We start from the raw sequence: 14,737 nt of genomic DNA, 5'->3' as shown, positions 1-14,737 counted from the left end.
AAGATTAGATCTGGCTTGATCCATGACTTTTGGACCATTCTAACACAGTTTTATATTAATTCACATTAATATTTTATTTTCCCTAAGTTTAGACTCAGGGACTCCATTAAAAATATTAATTATTTTAATATCTCCCAAACTGTTTAGAATCTGCCCAAACCCTTTCTGGGTATTGGAGATCTCATGTGCCTTAGCCTCTCCACCAAATTTCGTGGCTAGAGAACATCCGATGCTACCCCAAATCAACAAAAGGCTCACAATGGGAGCCATCACTAAAATAAAATTCCTTGCTCATGAAACCCATGAGACAAGCATAATAATAATTTTATTTTTCTTATTTTCATAAATTACATAAAATCACAATTACACATGACATTATGAAGACTGAACCTAGTTACACTTTTCAAGATATTACGCTAAGGTGTTCCGTCAAATATTCCTCCCGGAATGCCATTGTAAGCGTAATTAATTAAATTATGCTCAATAATAACTTTGTTTTATGAGAATTATCAAAAAGCAATGGAACCAAAAACAGGCTGTGCATAACTGCTCCTGATGATGAATATGACAAGCGAATGTTGTCGAATCCCATAAAAATCCCCCGAAACCCCTCTGGGATCTTTGATGATGTAATCCTATTCCTATGGCCTGGCCATCACATACCTTGGAGATCCATTCTGACTGTACTATAGAGGAAATTGAAAATGGGGACATTACATCTGGGATTATTTGCAACATATAAGAAACTACTATAGCTTGGGTTGGGTAATGGCGAATCAGAACTGCCTCCTATGCCTGTGTTTGTTGATTTGTGTAGCTTGGGAGGTACTCCCACAACCCCAGGGCACTGGGTTTGGGAGAAGATAGACCACAAAGGTTTTGTGGGCGATGTACCCAAGTTGTGGGTTTTGCACCCAAAGTTGTAGGTGAGAAACCAAGCAGAGAATTAATTATTTAATCATCAAAATCAAGTGGGGCACCCTTGAAGAGCTAAGGGGCACCTAAGGGTTTGATGATTTGGCGAAAGGAGAAATGAAATGGAATTAATTGCTAAGTTAGTGGGGTTTTAGTGTTTGGATCAAGTCGGCTTGACCATAAGACATGACCCTCGGTGGAATGCAAGCCCACCTAAGATCAAGTTATATATAGAGATCAACTCGATCTCATTTCTCACCAATCATAAGAGAAATTCATCACAAGAAGGCAAGCCAAGATAACTACTAACCTCAGGAGCCAAGCTGCACAAGGAGAAAGATGTGTTGGTTCTGTTTGTCTCATGTTCTAGCATAGGCTGAAGAAGGGAAGCTAGCCGAAAATCTGACTAGGGTTCTATTGTTTGGCACGTTGATTTGTGGGTGAAAGATCTGCGTTTTGGTGAGAGAATTCTCTGAAGTATAGTGAAGGCAGGAGCCCTAGTTTCTATGAATAAGAGAGGTCGCAAGGTTTAGTATCAAAGCAGAAACAAGGACCGAGTTCCTTGTCCTTCAGCATAGAGAATTACCCTAGTCCAAGACTGCTGGAGCAACCACAAATCTGTGTTTTGAGGCCGAACTGAGGCAACTGCAGAGAGATCAGAACTGAACCTGTAGTGGGAGCAGAAGGCTATCATAAGATTGAGAATCTCAGAGGCTGTGTAGTGTTGAACCGAGTTACCTCAGAGCTAAGCAGAGGACAACAAGGTATGTTATGAAGGTTTGCCTTATGGTTGATAAAATTGCAGAGTATGGTAGGGCTGTTCACAGTTTGATCAACAGTAAATTTGTGCCCTAGTGATTGTGTTTTGAAGTGGTAATATCACTGTGGTATGGGTTGGAATGTTTGTCCTAGGTGATGTGATATCTGTGCAACGAAGCACAGTCAAGTGGGATCCCAAGTATGCCCTAAGGACAGTCAACTTGTGGAGTGAAGAAGACTGTCATGAGAGCTGGTTAATATGCCCTAGTTCAGTGAGTTCATTGATTAGTGGGCAGACTTATGTGTAGCCCTAAGTTAGTCACTTTATAGTGAGATAAAGGATTGATAGAGGGTAGGTTGGATGCCCTAAGGGTTGGCTTTTGAAGTAGTCAAGAGAGCATTCAAGTGGGCTGGTGTAATAAGCACTGGTACAGTGAACAAGAGGGCATACTTGTTACTGTTAGTGGGCAGCTTGATTGTTGTGGCCTAGATTAGTGAATGCAGGAGGCATTTTAGTAGTTAAAGGGCTGATTGTGCAATCCCTAGGCTTGTCATTCTTGGATCTGCCGAGAGACAACGAGAGGGCATATTGTGTGCCCTAGTTCAGTGGGTTGTAGATGGATAACTTCAGTGATATGAGGGCAGATTATTGAGCCCTAACTTCTGTCACCATTGGAGCAGCAAGGAGATTGATAGTGGGCAGATCTGGAAGACCTCATGTACAATGATCCTTGGGGCAGCGAAGGGACTGTTAGGAGGTAGATTTGATGGAGCCCTAGTTCAGGGATTTGTTGTGGCAAATCACTGATAAGAGGGAATATCTGGAAGACCCTATGAGCAGACATCTTGGTGGAGCAAGAAGGATGCTAGTGGGCAGATTGTTGAGCCTATGTTCAATCACTCTTGGAACAGCAGGAGGATTGATAGTGGCAGGTTGAGTGGCTGGAGATGCACACTTTCTAAGGGAGCAGAAGTTGCGTGATCAACAGATCGGGAGGCAAAGTACCAGCCAAATGTGTTCAAGGTACGTGGACTGAAAGGACTGTGGATGCGCACCATCAACAAGTAGGTCAAGTGTACTTTGTTCAGGGACAAATTGGTACTCATAGTTGTTACCAAGCCCTAGTTGTTGTCTTGTATCAAGACTGATTGTAAGGGCTATGATTCGTGGTATCGAAGCCCTAAGATTGTTGTATTAAAGTTTGTAATATAACGAGTAGTGGGTTAAAGTTAAAAATTATCATGTGCACGAGATTGATTCACTAATTTATGTTTTCCGCTGTGCAAAGTAGAAGTGTTGTGGAATTTGAGTGTGTTTGTGATCGTGATCTTAGACTCAAACTTGATTCTTGAGTGTCGTGGAAAAATCAACAGTGTCTCCTACCATAACCTACACAGGTTCTGCAATGCCATTGAATATCTCGGGTGAGACCTTGTCTACTTGCAGACGTTGACAATGCCGATATCCTTGGGGGTCTTGCTGGCAAAATCTTGAACCTTGGATCTTTTCCCTGTGAAGTGCCAACATATTCGAATGCAGATACAAATCTAGATTCAGATATAGATTCACTTGTTTTTTGAAAAGCCAGGATTAGGATACAAGTACAAACAAATATAAATTATTTTATATTTAAAAAAATGTAAAAAATAAAAATAAAAACATTTGCTAATTTTTAAATATAATACTTCAAAAAAAATTATTAGATGAATCATATCAGAATTAATGTATCATTTATAAATATTAATTAAAGATTAATTAAATTTATATAAAAATAAAAAGCATATATAAAATTTAAAATATATAACTTTTGTATAATACTTTTATTTTTTTTATTAATTTAATACTAATAGAATTAATGCATCATATATAAATATTTAAACATTAGTTATTATATTAAGTGGCTATTAAACTTACTTTTACACTCGACATTAAACTTAAAAAATAATTCTAATATCAAATAAATGTCGGTGGCTTATAATCTTTACCTCATATGCATTAAAGTTTATAATATGGTCTGCATTAAGATCTATAATGTGGTTAACTAAGGAAAAAATAATGAACTCTTGCCGACCAAGTCCCCAGTTTATTATTCACTTCGCTATTTTTTTTCCATTTTTGTTGATGTTGGTTGAGTAATCCATTTCTTATCCCATATTGTGTTATCCATTATCAGGCAACTCATCCATTAACTTTTGTTCTAGAATTTTGTGTTGATTCCTACTTTGGAATTTTGCACTGATGTTGACAGTTTTAACCATGGATAGATGCTGGGCGGATCTCAACGGATGCAAATTCGAATCCGTCTCTGATTCGGGGATTCACTGATCTAGTCACTAGGCCTAACGGATTTGGTAACATAGCCTTTACATGACATTGAGTGGTCTCGTAAATCTGAGTCCTAATAGGTCCACCTCCATGATACTTGCATACCACCCTATGACATAAGGATGTCCATCAAAGCAGGGAGTTACCACCCACCAGGGGGATGTCAATAGTGCCATGAAACCAAGCACCATGGAAATGAAGCTAAGAAGATTGACCATGACTGTTTACACCATCGGGATCTAGGACACACTTTCACATAATGAACATCAAAAGGGGTAATACATGGCTTTAGACTTGCATTCCTTGGGCTTACAATGGTGCTTCCAGAAAATGAGAGTGCTCATATGTATCACTATTGAAAGAGGGATAATAGGTTTGTTACCCACCATTTTGTGGGTGATATCCCTAGGAGAATTTTTTTCTCCAAGATGGTCCTCAGCCGGTAGCCAACAACCCCTTGCAGCGAACAACTAGCTTGTTGTGCCATTTCTACGCCACCTGAGCCAGCCATGTGGTCCCTCATCCATTTGTCATGATCATATGTTTGAAGGTGGGCCTCGAACCTAAAGGTATGCCTTGTTATTTAGTAATTGAGTGTTGTAGTTTGCTTATCATGGATACTTCTGGGCATGGATAAATGGGGGGATTCGGCGGAAAGAGTGGGCTAGGTTTGTGCTCTTGTCCCCTAGACCTCTTTTGGGTGTTAACCTTGGACCGTAGTCCCGTGGGGTCTCTTTTACTGACCTTTGGGCTTTAGGGATGGTACTACATGAGAAACCCTGATTTTGGTTGTGTGTTTCCGCTCCCTCATCCACATATATCACTCCCCTTTCACTCAGTATAACCCCATTCATCATTTCTCCCACTTTGGTCCACATTCCTCCACTAGATCCACATAGGCTTAGCCTTCCCCCTCCCCTTGCCCACACATTGGGTCAGGCCTGGAATGATGCCCTAGAGGTTGATGCAGTTGAAAAGAAAAGATAAAGCATAATTGGCCACATTCAACAGAAAGATGTACCACAAAATGCAAAAGATGGCCGGGACAAACACATTTAGCACGTGGGAAAAAGCCAATACACGAGCTCTACCCTATCATCATGGCCATCACCCTGGTTCTTATAGGCCCTAGATGAGCTTCCTTTATCATTTAGGAACCCATGATTGTCCCAACCCTTGGTAGGCAATGAACCACCCTACCTTAAAGGGGGTATCCACTGCTATATCTTATACATCATGCTCTTAGCCTTTGAGTCACGAGCAGTGAATTAAAGAAAAATCATAAAAGGCAAAAGGCATATAAGGAAGGGTGGAAAATCCAAGGCCGGGGCACGTCATGTACCACAATTGCTCCCTCCTATACATTATATACCCAAGTGTGGGATTCCATTTTATTAGCTACCCTTGTACCCCAGCGTGTGGCCTAGGGATGCCCCTTTCATTCCCTACTCCATTCATCTCTTTATCACATGCAGTCACCCTTTAAAGGATGTACCTTGGACATACTATCCCTTTTAAAAGTAGAAACCACCTAATAGGATACTTGGTTAACCCCATTTGGAGCTTAGAGACATTAGCACATGCCAAATCCCACTATGGAAGGGCATGCCATTATGAAGTGCCCACCTGTTGTCCATGGTTTGTAAGCTCTTTTACTCGATTTCCTTTGATGAATTGTTGTACTAGAAGGCTAGGGGATGCATTGGATCTTATGCAGGATTGCAGATGGTCTCCATTTTGGGTTTGGTCTCCCTATACGGGGTCCTAACCCTCCAGAGGGCTACATTGGCACATGTAGGGTGTGTGTTGAGAGCCATGGGCCTCCACAACAGTAGACAACACTCCATGGATCCCCAGAGATGTTCAAAGATTGCTCGAGATTCACATATTGGACGAGGAAGATGCAGTTGGTTCACCATGCCCAGCTAGCCCCATAATTGTACCATGCACTTGACAGATGACCCAGGGCTTGTATACTGATGTGGCATCACTTACACCATTATTTGAGCCCTTACAGATGGTCTGCAAGCATCTTCGACCTACTTGGAGACCCATGAGGTCACTTGTGTGCCCTCACACCCATTGGGAGCACCACCAATTTATTATTTGGAGAACAAGGGGCCAACCCCTTGTCCACTACTTTTGGGAGTCCTGTTCATCATTATGGCACTTACGGACTTCATTAGGCTTCTTAGAAGGCCCAACAACATGTATTGTTGATCATTCGACCTCTTGAGAGTCTTATTATTTTGTTTATGAGCTAGTTTGGTGGGCTTGTCACCAAAAGTTAGTTATTTGCACATTATTTATATTTTAGGGGCTAATGTAGGCCCAAGTAGCTAAATCAAACTCATTAGAAGTGTATAAATAGAAGTGATGAAGATTCATTTGATCATCATCACTTGGTTTGGACTTGTATCTCTTTAGAGATTTTCGCTATTCCTTCTTGGTGGACGAAATTTTGGAGCATGGAATGAATTTTGATGTTTGGATTATCTATTCTTGTCTTGTAGCTTCTTGATTGGCAATTTGTTGATGGTTGGATATATTCTCATACATTTAAGTACAAATTTAATGCTATTCTTTCTTTTACTTTGTCACATGCATTGATAATGGGATTTTCGCTATACTAGGGCTAATTGCTACATGCATTATTGCGAAATTGTGGAATTATTGTTTCTAGATAGCATCTCTCTATGTATGGGCTATGTATGTTGAATGAATTTTCCTAGGGATAATTCTATGGTTGAATTCATCTTGATAAGCCATCTCATTTTGCAAAGCGAATTATAAAGCTTTAAGGTCACTCTCTTTTGCCCTAATTCTAAGCGAAGTAGTCCTTGAAGCCTCCTTGACTTAGAAATGAAGTCCATTCTCATTATTCTTCTTGCCTCCAATCTCCCCAAAGGTTTAGGCACTGGTTTACCATAAGGTGATCACTTTAAGAACCATTTATCTTCACCTTTCCTTCTTTATTCTAGGTCTAGCCTAATTGGGGATCCTACGGCATCATTTTCCTGGCAAACTACCCATAGAAAAACTTCGATCTCTTGGGAATTTCTGTGTTGGTGTGTCTCCTAGGTCTCCTCCAAATTTGAAGGAATTCCGATGGTGGGATTGTGAGATATCCCAAGCCTTAGCCTTGAGACCGATTTTTTCTCTAGGTTTCCGTAAGCTAGTACCTCATAGGGATCATTTTAGCACTTTTAAGTGAAGATCCTTTCTTTGATTGCCTTCTCTTCCTTGTTTAGTTCAATCTCATCATTGGTTGCTAAACTCCCTCATCTTGACCTAACCTGGGTCCACTTGGTCCCGTGTGGTCCCATATCTTATCAAAGTCAACTCTTCAAAAAATCACTTGGGAAGCCAAGTTCCACAAGGATTTTAGGGATTAGGAATCTCCTTTGCAAGTTGCATTCCCTAAGCCAATCCCTTAAATCCCTTTTCCCCTATCCTAGAGAACTTTGCACCTTGCTTAAGAAGCAAGCAAGTCCCAATCTTGAGTTTCTGCTGGGAAAGGGTCATAGAAATCACTTCATATCCATCTTATTTAGTCTATCTTTCGTGAATGATTCTCTATATATCAGGTCTCCTCCCATCGGTGAAAGTCCATAAATAGTAGGAAGCTTAAGCTGTGGTGACAATGGGCTTTAGCTTCATTGTTTCCCTTGACCTAGCAAATGCCCCTCTAGGACACCTGCTAGTTTGAGCAACAACAGGGTTATTAGGAGGACATTTAGGGAGAGCAAGCCTCCGAAGAAGTTTCCAAACTACATGGCATTGATCAGTAGTGCCATCGAAGAAGAAATAGACTAGGAGGTTTGGAGGAAAGCCATGGTGAAGGATGATTCATGGGACATTGTGCTAGGATTGGAGGGAATGCCAGTTCCAGGTAGCTCTTCAGGAAGTACCTTCCTCATTAAGAGGGTGTGTTGATGATAATACTTTTGCATAGGTCTAAGTGGCTAGATGTGTGGAAGTTGTCCAAAGGTCTCTTAACCTTAGAAATTACTTTAATTAATGGAATTATCAAAGTTAGTGACTTTTATAAGATAAAGTGAGTTAATCTAATAAAATGCAAAGGTTATTTGCATTAGTGAATTAGATGAATCCCATCCATTGATCTCAAGTGATGTTGAGATTAATCTCAACTGACAATCACTTTGGAGATTAGGGTTGCGGATTTGATCAATGACTCAAACTTATAAAATGAAGGCTAGGCTAAGGGAGAAGACACACATTTGAGCACAAGACACAATGTAGAGTTTGAGGAAGAGTGCGGGGGGCAGCAATGTCGAAGGATCTAGATCAACCAAGCAAGATTGAAGGAAAAAATTGTAGAGGGTTTGATCAGCTAGAATCTCTTCATTTTTGTTGTATTTTTATTTTTCCTTAGAGGGCCATTATCCCAATAAGTGAGCCCTTGTATGCTGAAGACTTATTAATGAAGCAACAAAATTGAAGGGCACAAACTTGTGTGCGAAACAACATAGTTGAAGGGCGAAAACTTGTGTGCACGTGTATGAGATTGGTGGATTGAGTGAACAAAACATATTGATGTGCATTGTCATTTCATTTGACAACTTCTAGAAGATGGAAAAGTTGAGTTGAAATGATGCCCAACTTAATCCGCATTGCAAACCTTTTTACTAAGTCTTTTGGCCCAGATAAATTTGTAAAATTTAGAGACAAACTTAGTGTTGTTTATAGAATGGGCATTAAGGGAGGACATTAGAGTTATTTAGTTCATATTGGTTATCTAGACTAATGACTTAGACATATTAATAAAATCAATTGTTAACTTAGTTTAATTTATGCTTTAGTGTTGTATTAATGACTTACATTTAAGTCAAGGTTTATGCATCTAGATATATGTCATTCTTTTACTATAAAATTATCAATCCTTTACCAAGGGTGTGCTCTCTTCATTTTATTATGCAAGAAGAATCTCTCTTCTAAGTGCTAATTTGTTCTTAGTCTTTTTTTTTTGTGTTTGGTTTCTTTTGTTATGAAGTAGATCTGTATTTTCCTCTCTAGTTAAGGCAGACTTGTACATGAGGAGTGAGGCACACTAATATAGAGAATTTTCTCTCTAATTAAAGTGCTTGGCTTAGTATTAAATGCATGATGACTAATCACTAGTGAAACAACTATATAAAAATAGAATTTCTAAACATAATTAGTGTAAAACTAGTAAGTCCCTTAAAAATAGGAAATGAAAAAAATGATTGTTACTGACTAGTCCATTGACAATCTAGAAATTGATGCTCCTAAAAGGTAGGAAATCCCAATATTTAGGAGATTAAGGAAATTAAATGGTACATGCCATATTGAAATCTTTGCATTTTTTATGGAAGTGAAAACATTCAAATTTTCATTTAATGTGAATAACATATTTTTCTTTTTCTTCTAAATTTCAAATAGCTTGGATAATTCTAATTATTACAGGTAAACATTATTCCCTAACGTTAATTTTGTTTTCCACAAAATGTCTTTTGGAGGCCACGAAGGAATATTACTTACCTTAAACTCTTTGAACTGGTTTAGTTTGTAAAATGTATTTACTATTTTTCTTATCTTCTTATGCATTGATATAATGAAATAGTTAGCATGTTGCTCAATAAATTCTAACATAAGCATTTTTTTCATCCTTTGTGCATCTTCAGAAAAGATCCAAATAGTTTGAAGCCTTTTGAAGGATTGAGAATAATTGATGTTGGTTGTGGAGGTGGCCTTCTTTGTGAGGTACTTTTAAAATTATTTCCCTATTTGATACTAATAATAATATGGTGGCCATGAAAAGTGGATCTGATGATAATTTGAAGCATGTTCATTTTCATGGCATTGAAGCATAATGAGCTAATATTACGTAGCTAAAGTTGGAATAAAGAATGGTTGCATGTTTTATAATCTTGGTAGTTGGCAATGTTATTATTAACTGAATAAAGATATAAAGAGAATTTTTGAAATATTACAACATGGATTGAAAAAAAAGAAAAGCAAACATGCTTGAAAATAAATAAATTTGTGATATGTATAATATGTAGGCTTATGTTCCAAGCTTCCTCATCCATAGAGTTGTTTGTTCTGATGCAACCAATTGTTGGAGTTAATTATTGCACCCTAGATTGGGTGGAAGCTCTCACAATGTTGATAGGTTTATGATGCAGTGTATCCCAATGGATGATGCCTAGTGCAAGTCCTGGGTTATTTTGAGCCCTTGATTGTGGCTTCTAAGTGGATTGTAGAGTTTATTGTGGCCTACAAATGTCCTTTATTACCAAAGCAAAAGCATAAATTGTATGATGCACAATGCATATCCTTAGAATTGGTTTGTGTGGGGTGGTGCGGGTGAGGGCGTGGGGGAGAATGAATTGACAACACAAAACTAGCATGTGACAACTTATTGAAATTTGAAAACAACATCTAGATACTAAAGGGCATATGTCAAGTACACTTTATGGTATTATCTGTAGCTAGAAAATCACGTATGTTTTGATGAATAATAATAAAGTTTTAGTCACCTTTGAAGAGGAGTCGTCCATGTAGAGGGTATTCTCCCATTTGTTGTGTTTATAATGCAATGAAGAAGACTAGTGCTAGAATCCCATTGTTGACTTTAAATGATTGTCTCGATCCTATTTGAATATTTAGTCTCTTTCATAAACTTCAATGTCAAATTCCATAAGTTGTCATGCAAAAACTATTGATGGGGCTTTGTTAGAGTGTTCTGGAGCTTTAATGTGTCACATCTTAGTTCATATGAATTGAATGAGCATGAAAGGTTTGTTACCCACCAAAATGGGTAACCCTATAGGAGAAATTTTTTCTTCTATTCATGACAACTAGCTTGTTAGCCAGACAACCAACAACCCTTGACAACCACCACTAGCTGATGATATGCCATATATCTCTGCCACTTGCATTAGCCAATTGCTTCTCACCCATCCAACATGAGTACATGGAGGAAGTTGGGCTTCCACTCAAAAGGACTTTGGTCATTTTGCAATCAAGTGCTTATACTTGTTTGTTCTTGTGCATTTAGTCTGGATTATGGGATGATCTAGAACGAATGAAGGGATTTGACTGTGATCTTGTTCTCTCACCTTAGTTGGGGGGTTAATCTTTGACCCTAGTCTAGCGGGACCTCCATTAAGGCCCAATGGGCATAGGAGGCGCATTACTTGGGAAGCCTTGGTTGAGATAGCGTAGTTCCATATTCCCATATGTCATACTTAACACTTTCCATCTTACATTACAAGCTCATATCTCATCTCCATTCGTCGGGTTCAACTTGTCATTAGTTCTTTGGGATTTGGCACCTATATGTCCACATACTTAGCCTAGTGTGAGCAAGTTGCAAATGTAACTTAGCCTAAGTTTTAACTTAGGAAAATCACATATTATTATGTTGGCTAATTGAGGTAAATGGACATTAGGAAAAGTAAAGTATTTAGTTTAGTAATAATGTTTTAATCTCAATCCTTGATCTCTAGTTAGGGGAGATCTAATCTTGACCATCAATCACTTTGGAGATTAGGGTTAGGGATTTAGCTAAACAAAAAAACATAAAAGCAAGGCTAAGGAGAAGGAGAAGACACACCATACGACAACACACGATTAAGAGAGGCATCTCAGTGAGGAGTAAGATATTCTAGTGTGTTGGGTTCGAGGAAGGGGCAACAAGGGTATTCAAATCAACCAAGGAGGGCTTGATCAATTGGATTAGATCTCGTTGTTGGACATATCTTTCCTTAGTTGGGCCATTATCCTAGGAGGGAAGCCCAAGGAAAATCTGAATTTTTTTAATGATGAATTGATTTGATTGGGCATAATTTGTTGTGTCATTTTTTTGAGATTGGTTATGTTTTTGCTTCTGTTAATTAATGTTAAGAACCTAGCTATGAATTCACTCAGTAGATTTGTATTCTACTAGGTCAATGGTTTGCCGGGTGCTAGGTTTGCAAGAGAATTAACATGGTATCAGAGTGGTAAACTCTGAGAACTGATCACTAGATGCCAGGTTTGTACAAGATCACTGGGGCCAGGTTTGGCTGCAATTGTACGGTGCGAAATTTTTTTAAGGCTGAAAGGATCTCGACCACATGGATTCACACCATTGTACAAACATGATTTTATTTTCTAATTTTTACAGAGGGTCAAATTCAAATTTTGCTGCAAGTTAAAAATAAAAAATGAAAAAGGGAGTTGTCAACAACCTTCAGTGAGCTGTCAGACCCACCCAGTCACCAGTTGACAGGCCACCGAATAGTTGTCTGCGCGCAAAGATTCGGTCGTCATGACATGTATGTTGGGAAATCCAATAGGGTGGCAAGTCAATTGATTTCTCTTATTATGACATTATCTTGTGATGGTTTATTATTATTATTCTTTCTTTCGATTTATCTTTCATTATCATCAAGACTAATGCCAAACAAATAAATAGAAGAGGACACAAGTTGTAGTCGCGCAACCAGGGCAAAACCCCACTTTAGGGGAAAACCTGGTCAAGAATTCTTCCTTTAGTAGATTCAAAACAAGACGAGATGACGAAGACCCTCACAACCTAGACCCAAGACTCCCTCCATCAATTCAACCTTCTATATTCTTCTTCAGTTCTTAGTTCTGTGAGTAGTAGCTTATTCTTCAATGTGTATTCAACATGTCTTCCTTGCAACAATGAGATAACCCTTTCAGTCATTCTTCGGTCCTTTATGTGATGACATAGTTCAGTTATGTGATGACTCACACTATTCTGTAGTATGGCGCTGTGGAGATAGCTCAAGCAATGATGATCAACACTTCAATACAATTCTGCCTTTGGTCCCATTCTCTGAAAGATAATCTTAACTATGTCTGTAAGGCACATCGAAATCCATCACTGTAATAACCGAATTTCCTTATGAGATTTGCACTGAACTTACACCTGTAATTTCTGCACTTGTTTATGAGATCACAAGAATTCATCTCTGCAATTTTACGAAATCTTCTCTCTGAAATTGATCCGAATTCTTTCATTGAGGTATATCGAAATCCTGTCACTTAATTCTTCCGAAAATCTTCTTTGTGATTTGAGCGAAGTTACATCTTTACTAGACTGTAATTTAACTGATCTTCATTCTCTGAAACTGATCTGAACTTGTCGACTTGTCATTTGAGCGAAGTCCTTATGCTTGTATATATAGTTGCTTGTCCATTATAGATGAGCCAACACGATTCCTTGAAGAGAAGTGTCTTTATATTTAGGCCGACTAGATGAAGAGGCTGACTTGATGGAGGAGTCTTTGACCAAACAACAATTGACTTTGACAACAACCTAAAGCCTACAATGGAGGCTTGACCTATAACAATTGACCCAAGCATGAAACCCATGCTTTAACAAGTCAATTAAAATAATAATAAAATTTCTTTTGCTTTCTTTTGAAAAATATATTTCATTTTGATTCAAGTACAATTATGAAGAGCGAACCTAGTTACATTCTTCAACAACGTAAAGGAGATAAGTCGGTAGCCTTGTTGGTCAACTACTACTAGCTAGAAGGGCTTGCGAAAGTTTCAACTAACAAAAAAAGGGACAGTGGATCAAGCCTGTAGTAGGACTGGCTGGAAAGGCAACGAGATATGCATAGGCCGATAACAACAAAAACTAAGTGTTGTGGATTAGGGTGTAGGGGGTGGCCAATTGCAATAGCCAATACAGGAATCAGGTAGAGGTGGCGGCTTGGGACTTCGACTGACAGGGAGCATACACACATAGGGTGGTTGATGTACCAACTTTTATATCTACTATCACAGATCTAACTGTAATACTAGGAGAAAATGACCTTTATTTTCTACTAACATAGTGCATTGACACTGTCATGTTCCTTTTTCTGGTTTCCCTTACGACGTGGTCAAGATGGACTTCCAGGGTTGGAGGCAGCTAGGTCACAGAAGCTGGTTTACTTTATCAACAGGCCCAGGGGCTTTTGGAGGGGTTTTGAGGAGTTTTTATGAGGTCCAATGGAATTCGCTTGGCATATTCCTTCATCCGCACAATTTTCCTTTCGTTCTGTTGCATTCTGATAACTTTCAAAAATCAAAGTTATTAGTGGGACTGACTCAGTTAATTATGCTTAAAGTGGCATTCCGGGAGGAATACTTGACAGAACACCTTAGTGTAATAGCTCGTTGCGACCAGAACAAGAAGATCTACAGGATGGGATGGTGAGAAGTGAGTTTCAGTGGCATGAGGAGGCATGGTGGCCAATTTATCATTTTCCCACATTAAAAAGATATTTTAATTGAAATAAAAAGAGGGAAACATGCTCAATGATTAAAAATAATAATAAAATAGGAGGTTCTAGAGGGGTCCATAAGATCTATAAAAAGAGCGGGAGGAGGCCATTAGAGAACATCTTGGATTTGATCTTTCTTCTTCTATGAGAGGTTGAGAACCCGATTCTCTACTTCATTGGTAGCCCTAGGACAGAAACCCTCGGGTGATTTAGTGAGATTGGGCGAGTCCCCATCTCCCCTCGGTGAATTCATAAAAAAATCATAGGAGAGCTTCGCTGTGGCATTTCAGTTCAATTTTGGAGGGCCAACACAACATTGGAGTAGATTTCTTGAGGCTAGTTTCCCATCTCAGCTATTTTGTTGTATCAGCATGTAAACCCCACTTTTTCATTATAATAAAAACTAAGATTAGTTCTGCTCATCCTATTATTGAATTACATGCACTCGTTATATTTTACA

General features: G+C 38.7%; 1 protein-coding gene across 1 annotated transcript in view; it reads left to right on the top strand.

The window, feature by feature from the left end:
- COQ3 (coenzyme Q 3) overlaps positions 1-14,737 on the top strand; it is a 292,698-nt gene that overhangs the window by 95,884 nt on the left and 182,077 nt on the right. The window contains exon 3 of the mRNA XM_089366879.1: positions 9,667-9,745. Within this exon, the coding sequence (XP_089223005.1) occupies positions 9,667-9,745 (79 nt within the window). The remainder of the gene's footprint in view (positions 1-9,666; positions 9,746-14,737) is intronic.

The sequence above is a fragment of the Pinus tabuliformis genome, chromosome 8 (genome assembly GCF_031772625.1).
Source record: "Pinus tabuliformis cultivar Carrire ecotype Pingquan chromosome 8, CPIR1, whole genome shotgun sequence".
In the NCBI taxonomy this organism is placed as follows: domain Eukaryota; kingdom Viridiplantae; phylum Streptophyta; class Pinopsida; order Pinales; family Pinaceae; genus Pinus; species Pinus tabuliformis.
This window is presented reverse-complemented; position numbering and strand designations above follow the sequence as displayed.